Raw genomic sequence first — 18036 nt, 5'->3', positions numbered from 1 at the left:
TTTAAATATATGGTACTTACCTTTCAAGTATGTTTATTACATTTAAGGTTACCTTGTACTCACAGACCCAGGAATTTGAATACACTCTTAGTAACTATTGGGTGGTTATTTACCAATACAAGTGATTGAGAGGGATTTGCATTTTGTGTTTAGTGAAAGTGCATGGAAACTGTCTTTTTCGTGTTGGTTGTGAATCTGCTGATTGTAGCCTAGCTGCTGAGCTGTTCAGTAGCCAAGTTCACAGCTTTTTGAACAGCCTCTGTGTTCTCCCCTTTGAGGAGTACAGTTGTGTCTTTTGGGAATATTGTGGTTTTGTGTGCACCTACATTCAGGCTCAAGTCCTAAATATACAGGAGGATGGTTCTGTCCCAAACTGGGATTCCTCCCAGTCTTCCTCAATCTTCACATCTTTCTTCCCTAGGGGAGAAACTAGCCATTCTCAGATCTGTGCAATAGTTTTTTTTTACTTTTAAATGTGTCTATTGGCAGTACTTGGAATTTTGCCATTCTCTCTCCCTGTAATTTTGCAGTTTTCTCAAGTGCATTTCTCTTTTGATAGCACAAACATTTTCAAGCAGGTATATGGACTCTCTCACAGTGTTAAAAGTATAACATACCACAAAACAATTTCAGAATTTAGACTCAAAAAAGTAAAAGGCAAGTGCAGCTGTGTTGCTCATGGAGTTGTGACACGGTCTTATAAAAAACCATATGTGTAACTTTACTGACAGTCAAGCTTTCTGTTTATTCCACAACACCCTCACAATTAGAGGTGTGTAGTCTGCATGGCTTTCATTACCAACAAGTGTAGAGGATTTGTTGAGAAAGTTGCCAAGAAATTGGTTAACTGTGTCATTATGTTCAGTGTCCATGAATAAATAAATAAATAAAATTTGCTCTTTGTGTTTCGCATTACATAATGATACAGTCTTTTCTTTTGATAATGTAGTTCCAGTCCCTAAATTGTTTTCTGAAACAAAACCTATTAAAGGAGCAAATAATGAAATACTATGACAATTATGTCACCCATACCATTTTAAATGAAATAATAAAACCTAATACAATGTGGCAGCCATAATTTGTATCTTCTTTGCATTGCAAATTTTTCTTATACTGTAAACTCAGATGCAAATGGACAGAGACAAAGGAAATTTTTCATACCACTGCAAAATATCACTCTCAAACTCATAGTTCATAATGTCTGATGCTGGGTCTTTCATGTGTAAACCTAATGAGCGTGAAGTTAATAACCAAAGACGAAAAGGATGTTAGGAGATAGCAGAACACAGCTAATATTTGTGGCCAAAGACATTTAAAGAGAGACAAAAGAAACACAATTACAACAATAAATACATCATTTACAGCATGAATATTTTATCATGTAATATTTTCAAAAAACAGAAAAAAGAAAGCACATGAACTTGAGAATCTTTACAGACAGAAAGAGAAGAGAATGTGCAAGTGTACAAGAGTACTGCATAATGGTGCTGTCACATGGCCACCAACCACCTGAATCATACTGACTGGCAGCTGTTTAACTGTTTACTGTAAATATCTCAGATAAAGGCAGAGAAAGACTTTTGTTAGGCAATATCCAGTACCAACTAAGATGATCTGACTGACAGTCTGATAAAGCCAAAACTTGTTATTCCAAAAGTTACAGATGGCCACATCTAAAGATCCATCTTTCATCATCATGAAAACTAACTTAAGGTATTTGATTGAGTTTCTTATGAACAAAGTTAAAATGTTGGAAAATGCACAATATTTTAAAAAATTCTACTTCCAGTCCTTTAAAATAAAACATCAATTGATGCACTGATGACTGTAGCTATAAGAATGGGATAATTTTATGGCTCACAATAAGCACAAGGCAACCTTTGGTAAATCATAAGGTATGCATAACACAGCAAATGAATACACGATACAGTATAATATGATGGTGAAACTGTATATCCTCAAATATGATTCTGAAAATATGTGTGCATTTGTGGAGACAAACTAAATTAACTGTAAAAGCAAATGGCAGTATACTGTCTGAAGTATCATTAGAAAAACAGCGGAGCTGCTGGTTGACATTTTCAATTTAAATGACTATGTGATTTGTGCAAATTTCTGAAAATCAATGTTCATATTGTTAGTGATAATTAACACTAGGTTATGTGTATAGATCTTTTCTACTAAAATAAATAATAGCATTGTTGTTGATCCATGTCTGTTTCTTGTTATACATTTTGGTAAGGAGTGTTTGAAACATGGTTCATGGTAGTAGTTATGAAGTATGCGACTCTGTTCTCTGCTACAAAGAACTATTACATTGAATAAATCAAGACAGTAGATTGACACTACTGACAATTTTCTGTCGTTTCTTTTGTGGTCCCAGAACCAGAATTTTGACGTGCCATCATAAATATGACATCTTTTTTTCTGTCTGACCAAGGTAGATTATGGCACCTCATTTACAATTAACTCTTCCCATCTGCCTCCTCCAACATTGCTGCTGTCTGAATTCCATATCTCCTCACGAAACTTTCTCTGTTAGTTTTGACTGTCATTTACTCATTCTTGTGTTAACGCAATGGATTTGCATCGAGAAGAGAAGTACAAATCCTCATCCAGCAATTCAGATACAAAATTTCTGTGACAAGTCAATATGAATGACAGAATTATCCTTAAAAACAGCCACAGCTGGCTTTCTGCCTCCATCCTTATTCAATCTAAGCCTATGTTCCAACTCCACCATGTCATCAACAACTAGTTAAACCATAATATTTCTTCCTTCTTCAGTCAGGCTATTCCTCTTTCCTATGTGAATCTAACTAGTCACATTCAATTTTTCTTTGCCTTGTCAAACAAACTCTGTCTCCCTGTAATGTATGTACCAATGTCACAGCTGACTTTTTTTTCTGTACTGGCATTTCAACCATTTGGAGTCCCAACTGCACATTGCATAAGAAATCTATAATTAACACGTTATCTCTTTTTCTCCAGAGAGCTGTTTACTTCATAGGGAATGATACATTTCCAAACTAATCGCCCATATATCAATGTTGTTGTTGTGGTAGTCTTCAACCTGAAGACTGGTCTCATGCAGCTATGCATGCTAATCTATACTCTGTAAGTCTCTTTATCCCCACATAACTACTGCAGTCTACATCTATTTCAACCTGCTTACTGTAATTAAAGTTTAGTCCCTGTCTACAATTCACAAATCTCTCTCTCTCTCTCTCTCTCTCTCTCTCTCTCTCTCTCTCCCTTCCCTCCATTACCCATTACCAAATTAACTATTCCTTGATGTGTCCTATCAAACCACCCATTCTTTATATCAAGTTGTGCCACAACTTCCTTTCATCTGTAATTTGATTCAGTGACTCCAGTAGTTGCTCAATCCACACATCAATTTCAAAAGCTTCTATTCTCTTTAACTGTTTAATATGGGAAAGGCAACCACTTACCTATAACAGATCAATGTGGAGCACAGGAACATGTAACAGAAAACAGCATTCATACTAGCTTTCTTTTCCCCACAAAAGTACATACACTCACACACACAAAACCACACAGACAACCATACACACACTCTCATGGCTATGGCTTGCTGTCATCACAGGAGAGTATGTGTCAATGTCTGTGTGGTTTCATATGTGTACTTCTGTTGGAAAAAAGAGCCAGTGCTCAAAAGCTAGTGTGAATGCCATTTTCTGCTAAGCATTTCTGTGCTCCGTGCATTGGTCTGGTATAGGTGAGTGGTTGACTTTCCCATATTTTACACATTGCTCCATTCAGAAATTTCCATTATTGTTATTTGTATACAGTTTAGTGGCCATGTTTCACTATAAAAATGTCAATACCACAGATAAATACTTTAAGAAAATATTTCCTACAACTTATACTTAGATTCAACCTTTATTTTTCCAGAAAAGCCTTTCTTGCTGTCTCCAGTTTACATTTTGCATCTCCTTCACTATTCTGGCATCAGTTACTTTGACACCCGAATAGCTACTATTTTCAGTCTCTCATTCCATTGGCATCACTTGATTTTAATTTGGTTACATTCCATTACCAATGTTTTAATTTTGTTGATCTTCATCTTATAACCTTTTTTGAAAACAATACTCACTCTGCTCAACTGATCATTCAAATCTTTTACTCTCTATGACAGAATAACAGTATCAATGGCAAATTTTAATATACTTTCACCTGTTCCTTTGCAAAAAATCAGTTCCCTGGTCAGGTTAGCGTTATTTTTTTCTTTTTTCTTTTTTTTTTTTTTTTTTAGCAGAATTCTTAATATTTTGCCATTCAGCTTATATCTGAAGGGTTTTTATTCATTTTTCATGTAAATTAAATTTGAAATAAAAAGAATTACCTCATGATACTTAATAAAAATATTGGAAACAACTTTCAAATAAGAATTACATTTTGCAAGACACTGCAGCAATCTTCATTAGTAATAAAATAAAATACAGAAAAAATTAATGTTCATACCATTTCTTTCATAACCTTATTGGTCACTAATCCAATGAAGATTGTTTAATTTCCAGTGGTCTGATATTACTTAACATACAATCATGTAGCTATATGTCCCAGCTAGAAATCTGAAACTATATTGTCAAATCTTCTTCAGTAGTTTTATCTTTACTGTACAATGTTAACTTAAGAAAAAATGGCCTCACAAATTTCAAGAAACTACCCTCAATCGTTAAATCAGATATGTTTGCAGGCTGTTCCATTTCCGGTCCAGAAGGCTGCAATCTTTTCATCTACCACTTACCTCAAGAGTTCGGCGATGCCGAGCTGATGCAAATGTTCCTGCCATTTGGAAATGTCATCAGCTCCAAAGTGTTCATTGACCGAGCCACTAACCAGAGCAAATGTTTTGGTAAGTCAAAATACAATGCAAATGTTTTGGTAAGTCAAAATATAAAGCAAGTTTTTTGAAAAGTCGAAAAATAATATCATATTGCTCTCTCACAGGTCTTTGTCACTCTTTCACAGATCTTTGCCAGCTCATCTTTTAGACAGGTCAAAAATAACATTAGGTCACTAAAATATATAACTCTTCTGGCTACGACAGCCTCTCAGGCAAAATATTGTGTTGTCTCACTATTTCTGCGCTTAAATAATCTTCGTAACCAGTCAATGAGTTGAGGTCTATTACCTGAGTGACTGAAGCATGTGCTAGTAATGCCAGTATCTTCCTTCTCATGGTAGACCAATCTCCTCGATTCACATGTTCTCAAAAAGTTTTCAGAAGGTAACTTAAAACAAAATACTGAACCAGTACATTGGATCAGGTTCCATGTTTGAAGTTCATGGACAGAGATGAATGGCACCAACATATATGCTAACCCAAAAGCTCAGAAATCATTCTCAGACAAGATTACAAACATACTTTCATTTATTTCTGTCCAGTTGCATAATTTTGTGGAGAACTACAGCTAATGTGAAGCACTTATTCTACAAAAGAGTGCAATAAGAATATTGTGTACAGCTAATAACTGAACATCTTCCAGAAGTCTCTTCAGGGAGTTAGGGATTCTTACACTTACATGCCAATACATACACACATTACTGGTATTTATGGTTAATAACAAGAGTGAATTTACAATCGATTCAGCAAATCACAACCACAATACTAGGAGTAGAAATAATTTCCATATAGGTTTTGCACCCTCTCTCTAGACTGAAGAATGTAAATACTTCATATATCTAAGTCACAGTTCTCACTGAAGCAATATGTTAAGTGATACAACATGCTGCAATAAAGGTCACACAATTTTACAGTTATCTGTGCTACACTAGTGTTCTGACAGGAGTGATACAAGAGACAATGAGACAGCAGATGGCAAGAACTTGCGGAACAACTTCCCAATACATCATGTACTCGCTAGAGAGGAAAGAGGTATGGCTGCCCATGCATCATTAAAAACAGATTCAATGTATTAGCTACATTTGATATGCAGCATTGTATAACCTAAAATGCACCAAATGTAAACTGGCCATACCTTTTTGTAACACCCTGTATAAAACAATTCTTTGACAAACTTTCCCTCCCCATGTATCATATGATATGGTTGCGTGGAACAGCCAGTACTTTGTGCTGCACTGGAAATACGACAGAGAATTGTATCACTGTCATCCCAGTGTGAACCAGTTAAGTTGTTCTTCCACTACATTTCTATGGACTCCACTGATGTGAGTTGCTTTTGTATCAATACTGCAGGTCACAACGAACATTGTACCACACATTGTATCACCTCAATGAGAACTGCACCTCGTATTTGTGGCAGATACATTGAGATTTTGCTACTTTATAGACAGCTGATAATTGCCTGTGTAAAGTTACCCAAATGCTGTTGTGACTCTCCGATCTTTCAAAGTGCCACCTCACTGTTACACGCATCCTCTACATGTGGCGCTGTCTGCCAGCCATGCAGCAGCCATGCCACCTAAGCGGCCAGCCAGCCAGCGGCCACTAGATTTGGACTCAGTGCTGATTGGACTGTTACAGTGTACACACATCTTACTTTGTTTATTTGATCTGTGACTTACATGTATTGTGTCGTCCTTGAAATATATTTGTTAAACCTGATGTTATAACAAATTCTTTGTTTGAAAACACTCCATCTTCAGGCCACAAGTGGCCCATCGGGACCATCCGACCGCTGTATCATCCTCAGCTGAGGGTGCGGATAGGAGGGGCATGTGGTCAGCAAACAGCTCTCCCGGTCATTATGATGGTTTTCTTTGACTGGAGCCACTACTATTCGGTCAAGTAGCTCCTCAATTGGCATCACGAGGCTGAGTGCACCCCAAAAAATAGCAACACCGCATGGTGGCCTTGTTGGTCATCCATCCAAATGCCAGCCACGCCCGATAGCACTTATCTTCGGTGATCTAACGGGAACCGGTGTATCCACTGTGGCAAGGCCGTTTCCCCATTGTTTGAAGTATCAGATAATAACAGCAGCTGACTAGTACATGAGCAGCAGTACCTGTTTTCAAAGTTACTGTTGTTCTCCTTACATACATATCAGTAATCAGCATAACAATCAGTTTGAGTAGATTAGTGCTAGTTATGATCTGTTGTTAGTGTAATTTACAGAAAGAGAGAGTGAGGTTGCTTCCGACTGTTAATGTAGAATTGGACTTGTTCCATGCAACGCAATGTGTGAGTGAACGAATGAACAAATGATGCTTCCAGCTGTTATCAGTACTTGCTGACCTCTTTGTGGACTGCAGTGTTTTACTAGGCAATGTTCCCAATGGAGATAATGATACACAAGTATTTTAATATACAATATCCATCAGTAATAAACTTCCAAGATATCCCTTACAATCTGCTTGACTTCATTACAAAGGTAATTTTGGTACAGGTGGGAGTCACAGTCACAGATTATGAGCCACAGAGGCTCAACCAGATAGGTTACTCTCCATTTTCCAATAACATATTAAAGAATGTAAATTATCAGGTATCATTTCAAACATTTTCCACAGAGATTCAAACAACAACAATCAATATGTTGAGAACAGTGACACTGAGTGATGTTTCTCAAAGAGGCAGTAGCTAATCTTAAGGATGTAGCTTGAAATAATGGTTAGCTGTGTGCAGTTGAGGTTTGGATACATGGCTCCTTGGGAGTACTGATCTTATGCACTTCTAGAAGGCCCAACAAGCTGAACCTAAGCAAGTTTTATGATTCTGGCATGATTTTCATGTCCCACTATTCACGATGAATGGGAATCAACAGAGAGCTGAATTTTCACTATTGAATCCTTGCCTCTGTATCTCCATCTTTGTTGAATGATTAACTGGGATTTAATATTGTTGTTGTTGTTGTGGTCTTCAGTCCTGAACTGATTTGATGCAGCTCTCCATGCTACTCCATCCTGTGCAACCCTCTTCATCTCCCAGTACCTACTGCAACCTACATCCTTCTGAATCTGTTTTAGTGTATTCAACTCTTGGTCTCCCTCTACGATTTTTACCCTTCGTGCTGCCCTCCAATACTAAATTGGTGATTGCAGCAGCCACCAGAAAGATCGTGGGAGGCACACATCGGCACGGTGCGTCTAGGACGGTAGTTGCCGCAAGTAGAGTCCCGTCCACCAGAAGGTACGCGAGAATTCGGACGCGACCTCTGCCGGCGTAACAACAACTCAGGCAGCACGGGCCATGCCCAGTCAGTTAACATCGGGCATGCCTAGGACACAGTCCCGGTCTATGCTAAGTGAAGTGCTACGTAAACGTGAACAGTGTTACTACACAATTGGCGATGAGTAGGGTCGTTCTTTCGCGTGTTGCATCATTGTTCCGGTTTCGCAGCTTCTCCACGGCATGGAGGATTTAGTGCGGGTTTTGGTTGAGCAGCAGACGGAGCTCATGGCCACCATAAAACAAGTGTTTCCAGCGTTGCTCTCCATGCAGTCTGCTCCAGCGCCGTTCCCTCCTCCCTTTCCCTCGTATGACGAGACGGCAGAGGATTGGGACGCATATGAACATCGCCTTCGGCAGCATTTCCAGGCATTTCATGTTGCTGATGCGGAGGTATGTCATGCTCTCTTCTTGTCTTGGATATCTCCCTCCCTGTATCAAGTTTTGCGGCAGCTAGCGCCGTTGCAGGAACCCTCATCCTTGTCTTTTGACGCATTGTGTTCATTGCTGTCTTCATATTATTGCCACCGCACGCATGTTGTGGCAGCTAGGGTCGAGTTCTATCAATACAAGAAACAGCCCCATCAGTCTTACTGGGCGTGGGCCGCTACCCTTCATGGTCTTAGTCGCAAGTGTCATTTTGTCACGGAGCAGTCGCGAGAGTCGTATGCCCACGTTATGGTACACGACATCATTGTTCGTTCGGCCCCAGATAGGGAGGTCCGGCAAGGGGCCCTGCAGTTAGAAGACCCTTCCCTTGAGGAAGTCCTGTCCATTGCTCAATCGTATGAAGTCTCTCACGCCGCAGGTCAATAGCTGGAAGCGTGATGTGACGTTGCGGCGGTTCAGGGCGGCGCGTCCGCGTCCACTGCGTCCAGGGTGGACGACGTGCGGGCGGTACAATCTGGCCGTTATGGCAGCTTCCACATGGAGCCTAAACAGAATTCCGGCTGCCAGCCCCTGTTGCCGTCCTGTGCGTCGTGCTATATACATCATGATCGGTCAGAGTGCCCCCAGCGTTGGGCCGTTTGTCACAAATGTAATAAAAAAGGTCACATTGATAAAGTTTGCTGCTCAGCCTCAAAAGAATCGAAGGAAGCAGGTACAGAGGACATGGACGTTGACATTCAGGAAGTTTCATCGGGCCAGGCTCCCGACGCATCGGCACGCAAACTCTTTTTCGAGGTGTCGGTTCGGTCACGCCGGTTGCAACTGCAAGTAGATACAGGTGCGGCAGTTTTGTTGTTGAATGCACAAACTTATTCCGACCTTGGATCGCCCCCGTTGGCGCCAGTCTACCGGCGTCTACGTGGTTATGGTAAACAGTTCATTCCCTTACTGGGTCAATTCACTACCGACGTGACTTACAAATCAGGCACTCGGCCTATTACTTTTATTGTTGTCAGTGATGCGAGCTCTGCTAACCTTTTTGGCCTGGATGCCTCTCAAGCTTTCGGTTTTTCTATCGCTGACACCATACAGTTGGTCTCCGAAGACGTTCCCTATCAATCATTGGAATCTTTGATCTCAGACTTTCCAGATATCTTTGAGGAGGGCCTGGGGCGTGTTTCAGATTTTGAAGCTCACTTAACGTTGAAGGCGTCGGCTCGCCCGCGTTTTCTACACGCGAGGCAGATCCCCTTGGCTCTCCGCCCTCAGGTAAAGGAAGAGCTAGACCGGCTGACAGCCCTAGGGGTCGTTCTTCCCATTTCTTCTAGTGAGTGGACTTCGCCCCTCATTGTTGTAAGGAAGCCCTCGGGAAAATTACGTCTTTGTGGCGATTTCAAGGCCACCATTAATTCCCAATCGGTGGTGGTGGACACCTATCCTTTGCCTCGTGCTGATGAATTGTTCTCCGCCGTGGCGGGAGGCCAATATTTTTCGAAAATCGATCTTTCAGAGGCTTATCATCAGATACCACTTGATGAGGACTCCAAACGGCTAGCGGTCGTCAACACCCCGTTTGGCCTTTACCAATACCAGCAGTTGGCCTTCGGAATATCCAGTGCCCCGGCGATATTCCAGCGTTATCTTGAGCATGTCACATCGACAGTCCCTCATTGTATTAATTACGTGGATGACATAATTGTCACAGGCCGCAGCATGAAGGAACACTTGCACAACCTTTGCACCCTATTTCTCAAATTCAGGTCTGTGGGCTTGCGTTGCAACCTGCATAAGTCAAACTTCTTCCAACCTTCCATTGAGTATGTGGGCTACACCATCTCTCAGCATGGCATCCAGCCACTAGGAAGTTTGGTCCAAGGTATCGTCGACCTTCCTCGGCCCGCTTTGCTGAAAGAGTTACAAGCTTTTTTAGGCAAGATAGCCTATTACCACCGGTTCATTCCCACGACTTCCACCATAACCCGCCCCAAGTACTGCCTTCTGCGCAAGGGTGTTCCTTTTGATTTATTGCCTGCATGTGAGCGAGCGTTCACCTCGTTGAAAGGCCTCCTCATGTCAGCGCCTTGTTTGGCTACTTTTGACCCCCATAAGCCATTGGTCCTGGCTACAGATGCTTCACAGTATGGGGTGGGGGCAGTCCTGGCCCATCGCAATGCAGATGGTTCCGAGCAACCACTGGCGTTTGCGTCCAAAACTCTTAGTCCCACGCAGGCCCATTACTCCCAGGTGGAAAAAGAGGCTTTGGCCATTGTCTACGCTGTTACCAAGTTTCACCCTTTCTTGTATGGCACGAAGTTTCAGTTAATCACTGACCATAAGCCGTTAATATCGTTATTTGGCCCCGCCTCTCAGATTCCGGATAGGGTGGCCCACAGACTACAGCGCTGGGCCTTGTTCCTCTCTAAGTACCATTATGACATTCATTTTCGCCCTACCGGACAGCATGCCAATTCCGATGCTCTTTCCAGTCTTCTGGTGGGCCCGGATCCTACGTTCGATCGAGAGGAGATTATGTGTTTTCATTTGGATGTGGCATCCCGCCAAGCAGTTGATGGCTTCCCGATCACTAGTTCTCGAGTCGCCAGGGAAATGACAGCTGACCCGGTTCTCTGGCAAGTAGTTCGCCTCATTCAGCAGGGGTGGTCATCCTGCCCTCCAGGCCGGGCCTCGGACCCTCTTCATAATTATTTTATTCTACGAGACCCCCTCTCGGTCTTGGAAGGAGTTCTCCTTCTAGCTACCGATGATACAGCTCCTCGCGTGGTTGTTCCTGCAAGTTTACGAAGGGAGGTCCTCATGTTATTACATGCGGGGCACTGGGGTGTTTCCCATACTAAAACCTTGGCTCGCAGACATGTGTACTGGCCCGGTATTGACAGAGAAATTGAGCACTTGGTGGCCGCCAGTTCCCAGTGTGCAAGCCAACAGGCATCTCCCGGGGCAGCGTTCTCTTCATGACCGCCGGCAACCCAAGCATGGGAACGTGTTCACATCGATTTTGCGGGCCCGTTTCTCAATGGCTTTCGGCTCATTGTCATTGATGCTTATTCCCAATTCCCATATGTGGTCCGCTGCTCCTCAACCACTTCAGAGGTGGCAATCCAGGCACTAGCAAAAATCTTTTCTGTGGAAGGTCTGCCAATCACCCTGGTCTCAGACAATGGGCCGCAGTTTATTTTGCAGACCTTCCAGGATTTTTGTAGGCGCTTCGGTATTCGGCACGTTTGCTCTCCCCCCTTCCATCCACAATCGAATGGGGAAGCCGAGCGCATGGTGCACACATTTAAGACGCAGATGAAAAAGTATGTGCAAAAATTTCCTGCAGAGGAAGCATTGACGTTTTTCCTGACGGCATACCGGACCACACCAATGGGAAAACGCAGCCCCGCAGAGCTCCTCCGTGGGCGCCAACCTAGGACTCTGCTGCACCTCCTCTGGCCTGGTCTTCACCAGTCTTCGCAAAACAGAGTACCAGGCTTTCCACTGGGTATGTCGGTCTGCGCCCGTGGGTTTGGTCGCAATCCACGTTGGATACCGGCGGTGGTCCTGTGCCAAAATGGCCGCCGGCTCTATACCTTGAAGGCGGGGGACCGGGTGGTACGTCGTCACCAAAATCAGCTACGTCCACGTTTGGGCACCCACCCTCCGACCTCTCGGACACCGGCTTCCCCATTGCCGGCACCCGTGTTGGTTTCTCAGGGGACGTTACCGCCTCTCCCTGCTGTGACTCTGCCACACTGCAATGGTTCTCAGCCTTCACAGCCTCCAGTAGCTTCCGCACCGGCATCGCCATCGTTCGCGATGCCCCAGCAAGAGCCGGCCCCCCTCGAAGGCCCGGTTTCTCAGGAGGCTGGTTCACCTGTGGTTGTCCCGACCCCATCGTCTCCGCCACTGGGTCTTGCCCCTCCCGAGGTGGAACAGGATCTGGAGTTTGACAGCTTGTCGCCCGTTTTGTCCCTGGCTCCGGTGGTGGAACGACGGGGGCCTCTTCGTGTGGGTCACTTCCAGCCGTATTCGAAGGTTCCGGCTCGGGGGTTGGCAGATCCCCTCGACTGCGGCCTTCCAATGGATGTGGAGGTCATCGCTCCTACCCGACGCTCCACCTTCCGACGCAGTGGATCACAGTGGCTTCACCCCCCCCCCCCCCCCCCCCGAAGGAGGAGGAGTGCAGTAGCCACCAGAAAGATCGCGGGAGGCGCACATCGGCACGGCGTGTCACAGACGGTAGTTGCCTCAAGTAGAGTCCCGTCCACCAGAGGACACGCGAGAATTCGGACGCGACCTCTGCCGGCGTAACAACAACTCAGGCAGCATGAGCCGTGCCCAGTCAGTTAACATTGGGCATGACTAGGACACAGTCCCGGTCTATGCTAAGTGAAGTGCTACGTAAACGTGAACAGTGTTACTACAGTGATCCCTTGATGCCTCAGAACGTGTCCTACCAACTGGTTGGTTGGTTGGTTTTGGGGAAGGAGACCAGACAGCGTGGTCATCGGTCTCATCGGATTAGGGAAGGATGGGGAAGGAAGGCGGCCGTGCCCTTTCAGAGGAACCATCCTGGCATTTGCCTGGAGTGATTTAGGGAAATCACGGAAAACCTAAATCAGGACGGTCGGACGCGGGATTGAACCGTCGTCCTCCCGAATGCGAGTCCAGTGTCTAACCACTGCGCCACCCTGCTCGGTACTACCAACTGATCCCTTCTTCTAGTCAAGTCGTGCCACAAGCTCCTCTTCTCCCCAATTCTATTCAATACCTCCTCTTTAGTTATGTGATCTACCCATCTAATCTTCAGCATTCTTCTGTAGCACCACATTTCGAAAGCTTCTATTCTCTTCTTGTCTAAACTATTTATTGTCCATGTTTCACTTCCATACATGGCTACACTCCATACAAATACTTTCAGAAACAACTTCCTGACACTTAAATCAATACTCGATGTTAACAAATTTCTCTTCTTCAGAAACGCTTTCCTTGCCATTGCCAGTCTACATTTTATATCCTCTCTACTTCGACCATCATTGCTTATTTTGCTGCCCAAATAGCAAAAGTCCTTTACTACTTTAAGTGTCTCATTTCCTAATCTAATTCCAGCAACATCACCCGACTTAATTCGACTACATTCCATTATCCTCGTTTTGCTATTGTTGATGTTCATCTTATATCCTCCTTTCAAGACACTGTCCATTCTGTTCAACTGCTCTTCCAAGTCCTTTGCTGTCTCTGACACAATTACAATGTCATCGGTGAACCTCAAAGTTTTTATTTCTTCTCCATGGATTTTAATACCTACTCCGAACTTTTCTTTCATTTCCTTTACTGCTTGCTCAATATACAGATTGAATAGCAAGGGGGAGAGGCTACAACCCTGTCTCACTCCCTTCCCAACCATTGCTTCCCTTTCATACCCCTCGACTCTTATAACTGCCGCTGCTTTCTGTACAAATTATAAATAGCCTTTCGCTCCCTGTGTTTTACACCTGCCACCTTTAGAGTTTGAAAGAGAGTATTCCAGTCAACATTGTCAAAAGCTTTCTCTAAGTCTACAAATGCTAGAAACATAGGTTTGCCTTTCCTTAATCTTTCTTCTAAGATAAGTCGAAAGGTCAGTATTGCCTCACGTGTTCCAACATTTCTACAGAATCCAAACTGATCTTCCCTGAGGTCAGCTTCTACCAGTTTTTCCATTCGTCTGTAAAGAATTCGCATTAGTATTTTGCAGCTGTGACTTATTAAACTGATAGTTCGGTAATTTTCACATCTGTCAACGCCTGCGTTCATTGGGATTGGAATTATTATATTCTTCTTGAAGTCTGAGGGAATTTCGCCTGTCTCATACATGTTTTAATAGTATTTAAGATACTTTTTGTTTCCAGCATTGGCAATCCTATACACTGTATCAAAGTTATGTTAAATTATTAAATATCTTAATACAGTACACTAGACTACAGTAACAGAAGTGTCACCACATAGCCAGAGTTTCATCAACAATTAGGTAAAATAATGGTGCCAAATATGTGCCATTTTGTTCCATTGTGAACATGTTTCTTGTTTGCCAATGGCGTTTGCTTGATTGAGTGTATTATTTGCAAGCTTCCTTTTGACTCTGGAAGTGCATTTATGATTTTTGCATAATATTTGGTAGATATAATTGCTGAAAACACACATTTGGAGAAACAATTGAAAGCAATAAAAAAAATCAGTACAGTCTCCAGCACTTGAGGCTTTGACCACATTGTTAAGAGCTCCAGAGCCTTCCTCGGTAGGAAAACTAGGTGCAAATGCTACGGTATATATGACATTCTAATCCTCTTCGTGTTCAAGCACCTCAATAATGCTGCCACTATGAACCTGATTGTCTTCTGATGTTTTATGGGTGCTAAGTCAGTGCACTGCTGAAGTCAATAAATAAATTATGCATATTTGAGGGAAGGTAATTGCAGATGCACTCTACTTTGAAGTTATTGTTATATTATTATTATTATTATACAAATTTGGCCGTTAAAGACTGTGAAAACAGTTATTTCTTGCGCTTCTGGGAAGTCTTCTTTCTCTCAGTCCACACTTCTTTCATTCTTGCGCTGAAGGCGGCTTTTCTCTCTTCAGACCATTTAGTTCCACAAGTCTTCTTAATTTTCACACTGAAACCCGTGAATGAATTCAGTTTTTTTCTAAAAAGGTTTCTGTTAAATATTGTTTCCTGATCTATGTCCATTTCTTTTAGATCTCTTTCTGTGTTGATAAACCATAAATTTTTATTTTTTAGATTTGCGATGTACGAAAATATTTGTTTTGTAAGCCTATTCGGGTTCATCCTCATGATGTGAGCACAAAAGGAGCATCTTCTTTTTCTAATTTCGTCTGTAATTTTGCTGCACTTCGTATACACTTCTTTGTTGCTTTTTAGTCTCTATACAGGCTTGCCTTGATCATCTGTTATTTTTCTGTGTCCAAGAATTGTCCTCACAATTCGTCTTTCACGATTTTCTATCTGTTCTGCGTATGTAAAATTTGCCAGTGTTTCTGATGCATATAGTATCTGCAGTCTAATGACAGTCTGGTAGTGTCTGAGTTTAATGTTTTTGGATATACATTTTTTTGAATACATTTGTCTGCAGTAGTGAGTTACTGTCTCTAGTTTTTGTATTCTAGCCCTGCAGGCTGGATGACCTTTTGCCACAGGCTGAATTAGTTCACCAAGATATTTAAAATGTTTAGATACCTGTATTTTCCCGTATTTCGTAGTTATTTTCTTTGGTGGATTTTTGATATTTGTAATGATTTCTGTCTTTTCAAATGAAATTTGCAAGCCTGCTTTTTCAGCAGTTTCTTTAAGTAATTCTATTTGTTTTATTGTGTCTTTTTGTGTATAAGCTAAACAGGCGAGATCGTCAGATTGCTATATATTATTGCATTATGCCGATTTCTCTGTCTAGAATATAGATCCACAAAACAATGTTTTCTTACAGGTTTCGTGTCCTTTGACAACCCCGCCAGTGCGCAGGCAGCCATCCAAGCAATGAATGGTTTCCAGATAGGCATGAAGAGGCTGAAAGTTCAACTAAAAAGGCCGAAGGATGCAAATCGCCCATACTAACAACGGCTGTGGCATAGGAGTTATCCTTTGTTACATTTTGCAGTGGTAAAAATGTATTCATTTATGGACTTTCCTCCTACCTTTCACTTCTGTTTTTACTACATGTTTCCTATCTTATTATTTTCTGTTTCTCTCTCTTTTGTTTGCCTGTTTTTCATTTTATCCTCTTGTGACTTTGCCTTCCACCTATAAATAGTGTACCTTTTATTCTTTCCCCTTTGAACCATCCTCCATATTTTCTATTTATGCTGTTTATCCACTTTTGAGCAAGAACATTGCATACCTGTGATTTGGTTATCTTTTTTCCCTTGTGTCATAGATACCTTTTCAATTTGCATACAGCTCCTAACCTCATCTTGTATTGTATTTTTACTGGTCCTTGTATGGAAAGTTCATCACGATAATGGTCAAGCTGGAGTGTGCGATATTAAGGTAGATAGTGGGAATTGGTGTGGTGGTTACACTTAAAGAGATACTGTACATTGTTTAACATAATGGTTCTTAAATGAGAGAAAATGCATACGCTGTGTCCATAATTAAAGTTCCAATTTCAAAGCATGGTAGAAAGAGAAACACTGCTCTGAATTATATCAAATTTGAACAGCATATTATTGATGCCATGTGTTCAAAATAAAAAAAATAGTTTCACCTATACATGGTGCTGTAAGTGTCTTAATGTAAATGGGGTAAGCTACAAATGGCAGATTAATCACAGTTTGACAGCTATGGTTTAAGTTGTACATTATACCATCCGTACTGTTCAGTGTGCCTGACCACACAAGTTTGGCAGTCAACAGTCGTGCCACTGTTAATTAGGTAAGTCTATCCACCACAGAAAGATCGTGTATTAGATGGGAGAAATCGGTTTTTACGTATCTCGAGGCCAAAAGTCACATAAAAATCAAAATGACATCAGTTTTTAATTGTCCTGGGGCCAAAACCCACAAAAAGCGAAATGACACCAGTTACTAATTGTCGTGAGATCACCACAAGTTGAAACCAAGAAACAGCATGTTCCACGGCCGATTGGAGTGTCTCAGGGATCACATTCAGAATGCATGTCTTCAATTCAGCTAAATTTGTAACTGAAGAACTGAACACGTCTTTCAGATAACCTTACAGCCAGAAGTCACACACATAAAGATTAGGTGATCTGATCGGCCAGACTGTAGGGAAATGACAGCTGATGATTCTAGCATCTTGAAAATGTCTCTGCAGCAATATGTGGCTGTGCAATAACACAAAAATAATCCTACCCACACATGCACAGTACTGAAGGATTGGAATGATGTTGGTTTGCAAAAGACTCCCATAGTGTTTAGCAGTGACAGCACAGGTAACAGGACCTGCACACCTCACCCCCTCAAAAAAATGTGGTCCTAGAATAAACAGATGATGTCAACCCACACCACACAGTAACCTTTGCAGAATGAAGTGATACCAGTTGATGTGTGTGCACATTTTCCATTGATCGTATTCTACAATTCTGCATATCGACATGTCCTTGGAGATGAAAATGGGGTTTGTCTGTCCACGGAATGTTCCACAGCCATTCATTGTCCACTTCCATGCAAGCAAGAAATTGCAGAGCAAAACATTGTCTTGCTGGCAGGTCAGGAGTACACAGCTCCTGAACACAGGTGTTTTTGCGTGGATAGCAGTGGAGGATGTTTTGTAAGATTTTATGCACCATGCTTGCACGCATTTCCAATGTTCGGGGAATTCCCTGTGCACTGTATGTCAGCAGACCACAGCTCAACACCTCCTGCAACGCTGTGGCCACTTCTATGACAGATGTCACATCAACTGCTTTCCTCCCTCTGCCACAATGCACTACAAAGGACCAATCTTTTCGAATTTTGTAATTGTTTTT

The 18036-nt window shown here is 42.2% G+C and overlaps 1 protein-coding gene across 1 annotated transcript in view; it reads left to right on the top strand.

Annotated features, from left to right (window-relative positions):
- Positions 1 to 16163, top strand: part of LOC126109461 (CUGBP Elav-like family member 4) — a 202655-nt gene extending 186492 nt beyond the window's left edge. Inside the window, exons 9-10 of the mRNA XM_049914489.1 lie at positions 4724 to 4882; positions 16036 to 16163. Of these exons, the coding sequence (XP_049770446.1) occupies positions 4724 to 4882; positions 16036 to 16163 (287 nt within the window). The remainder of the gene's footprint in view (positions 1 to 4723; positions 4883 to 16035) is intronic.
- Positions 16164 to 18036: the final 1873 nt, after the last annotated feature.

This window comes from Schistocerca cancellata, chromosome 12, assembly GCF_023864275.1.
Source record: "Schistocerca cancellata isolate TAMUIC-IGC-003103 chromosome 12, iqSchCanc2.1, whole genome shotgun sequence".
NCBI lineage: Eukaryota > Metazoa > Arthropoda > Insecta > Orthoptera > Acrididae > Schistocerca > Schistocerca cancellata.
This window is presented reverse-complemented; position numbering and strand designations above follow the sequence as displayed.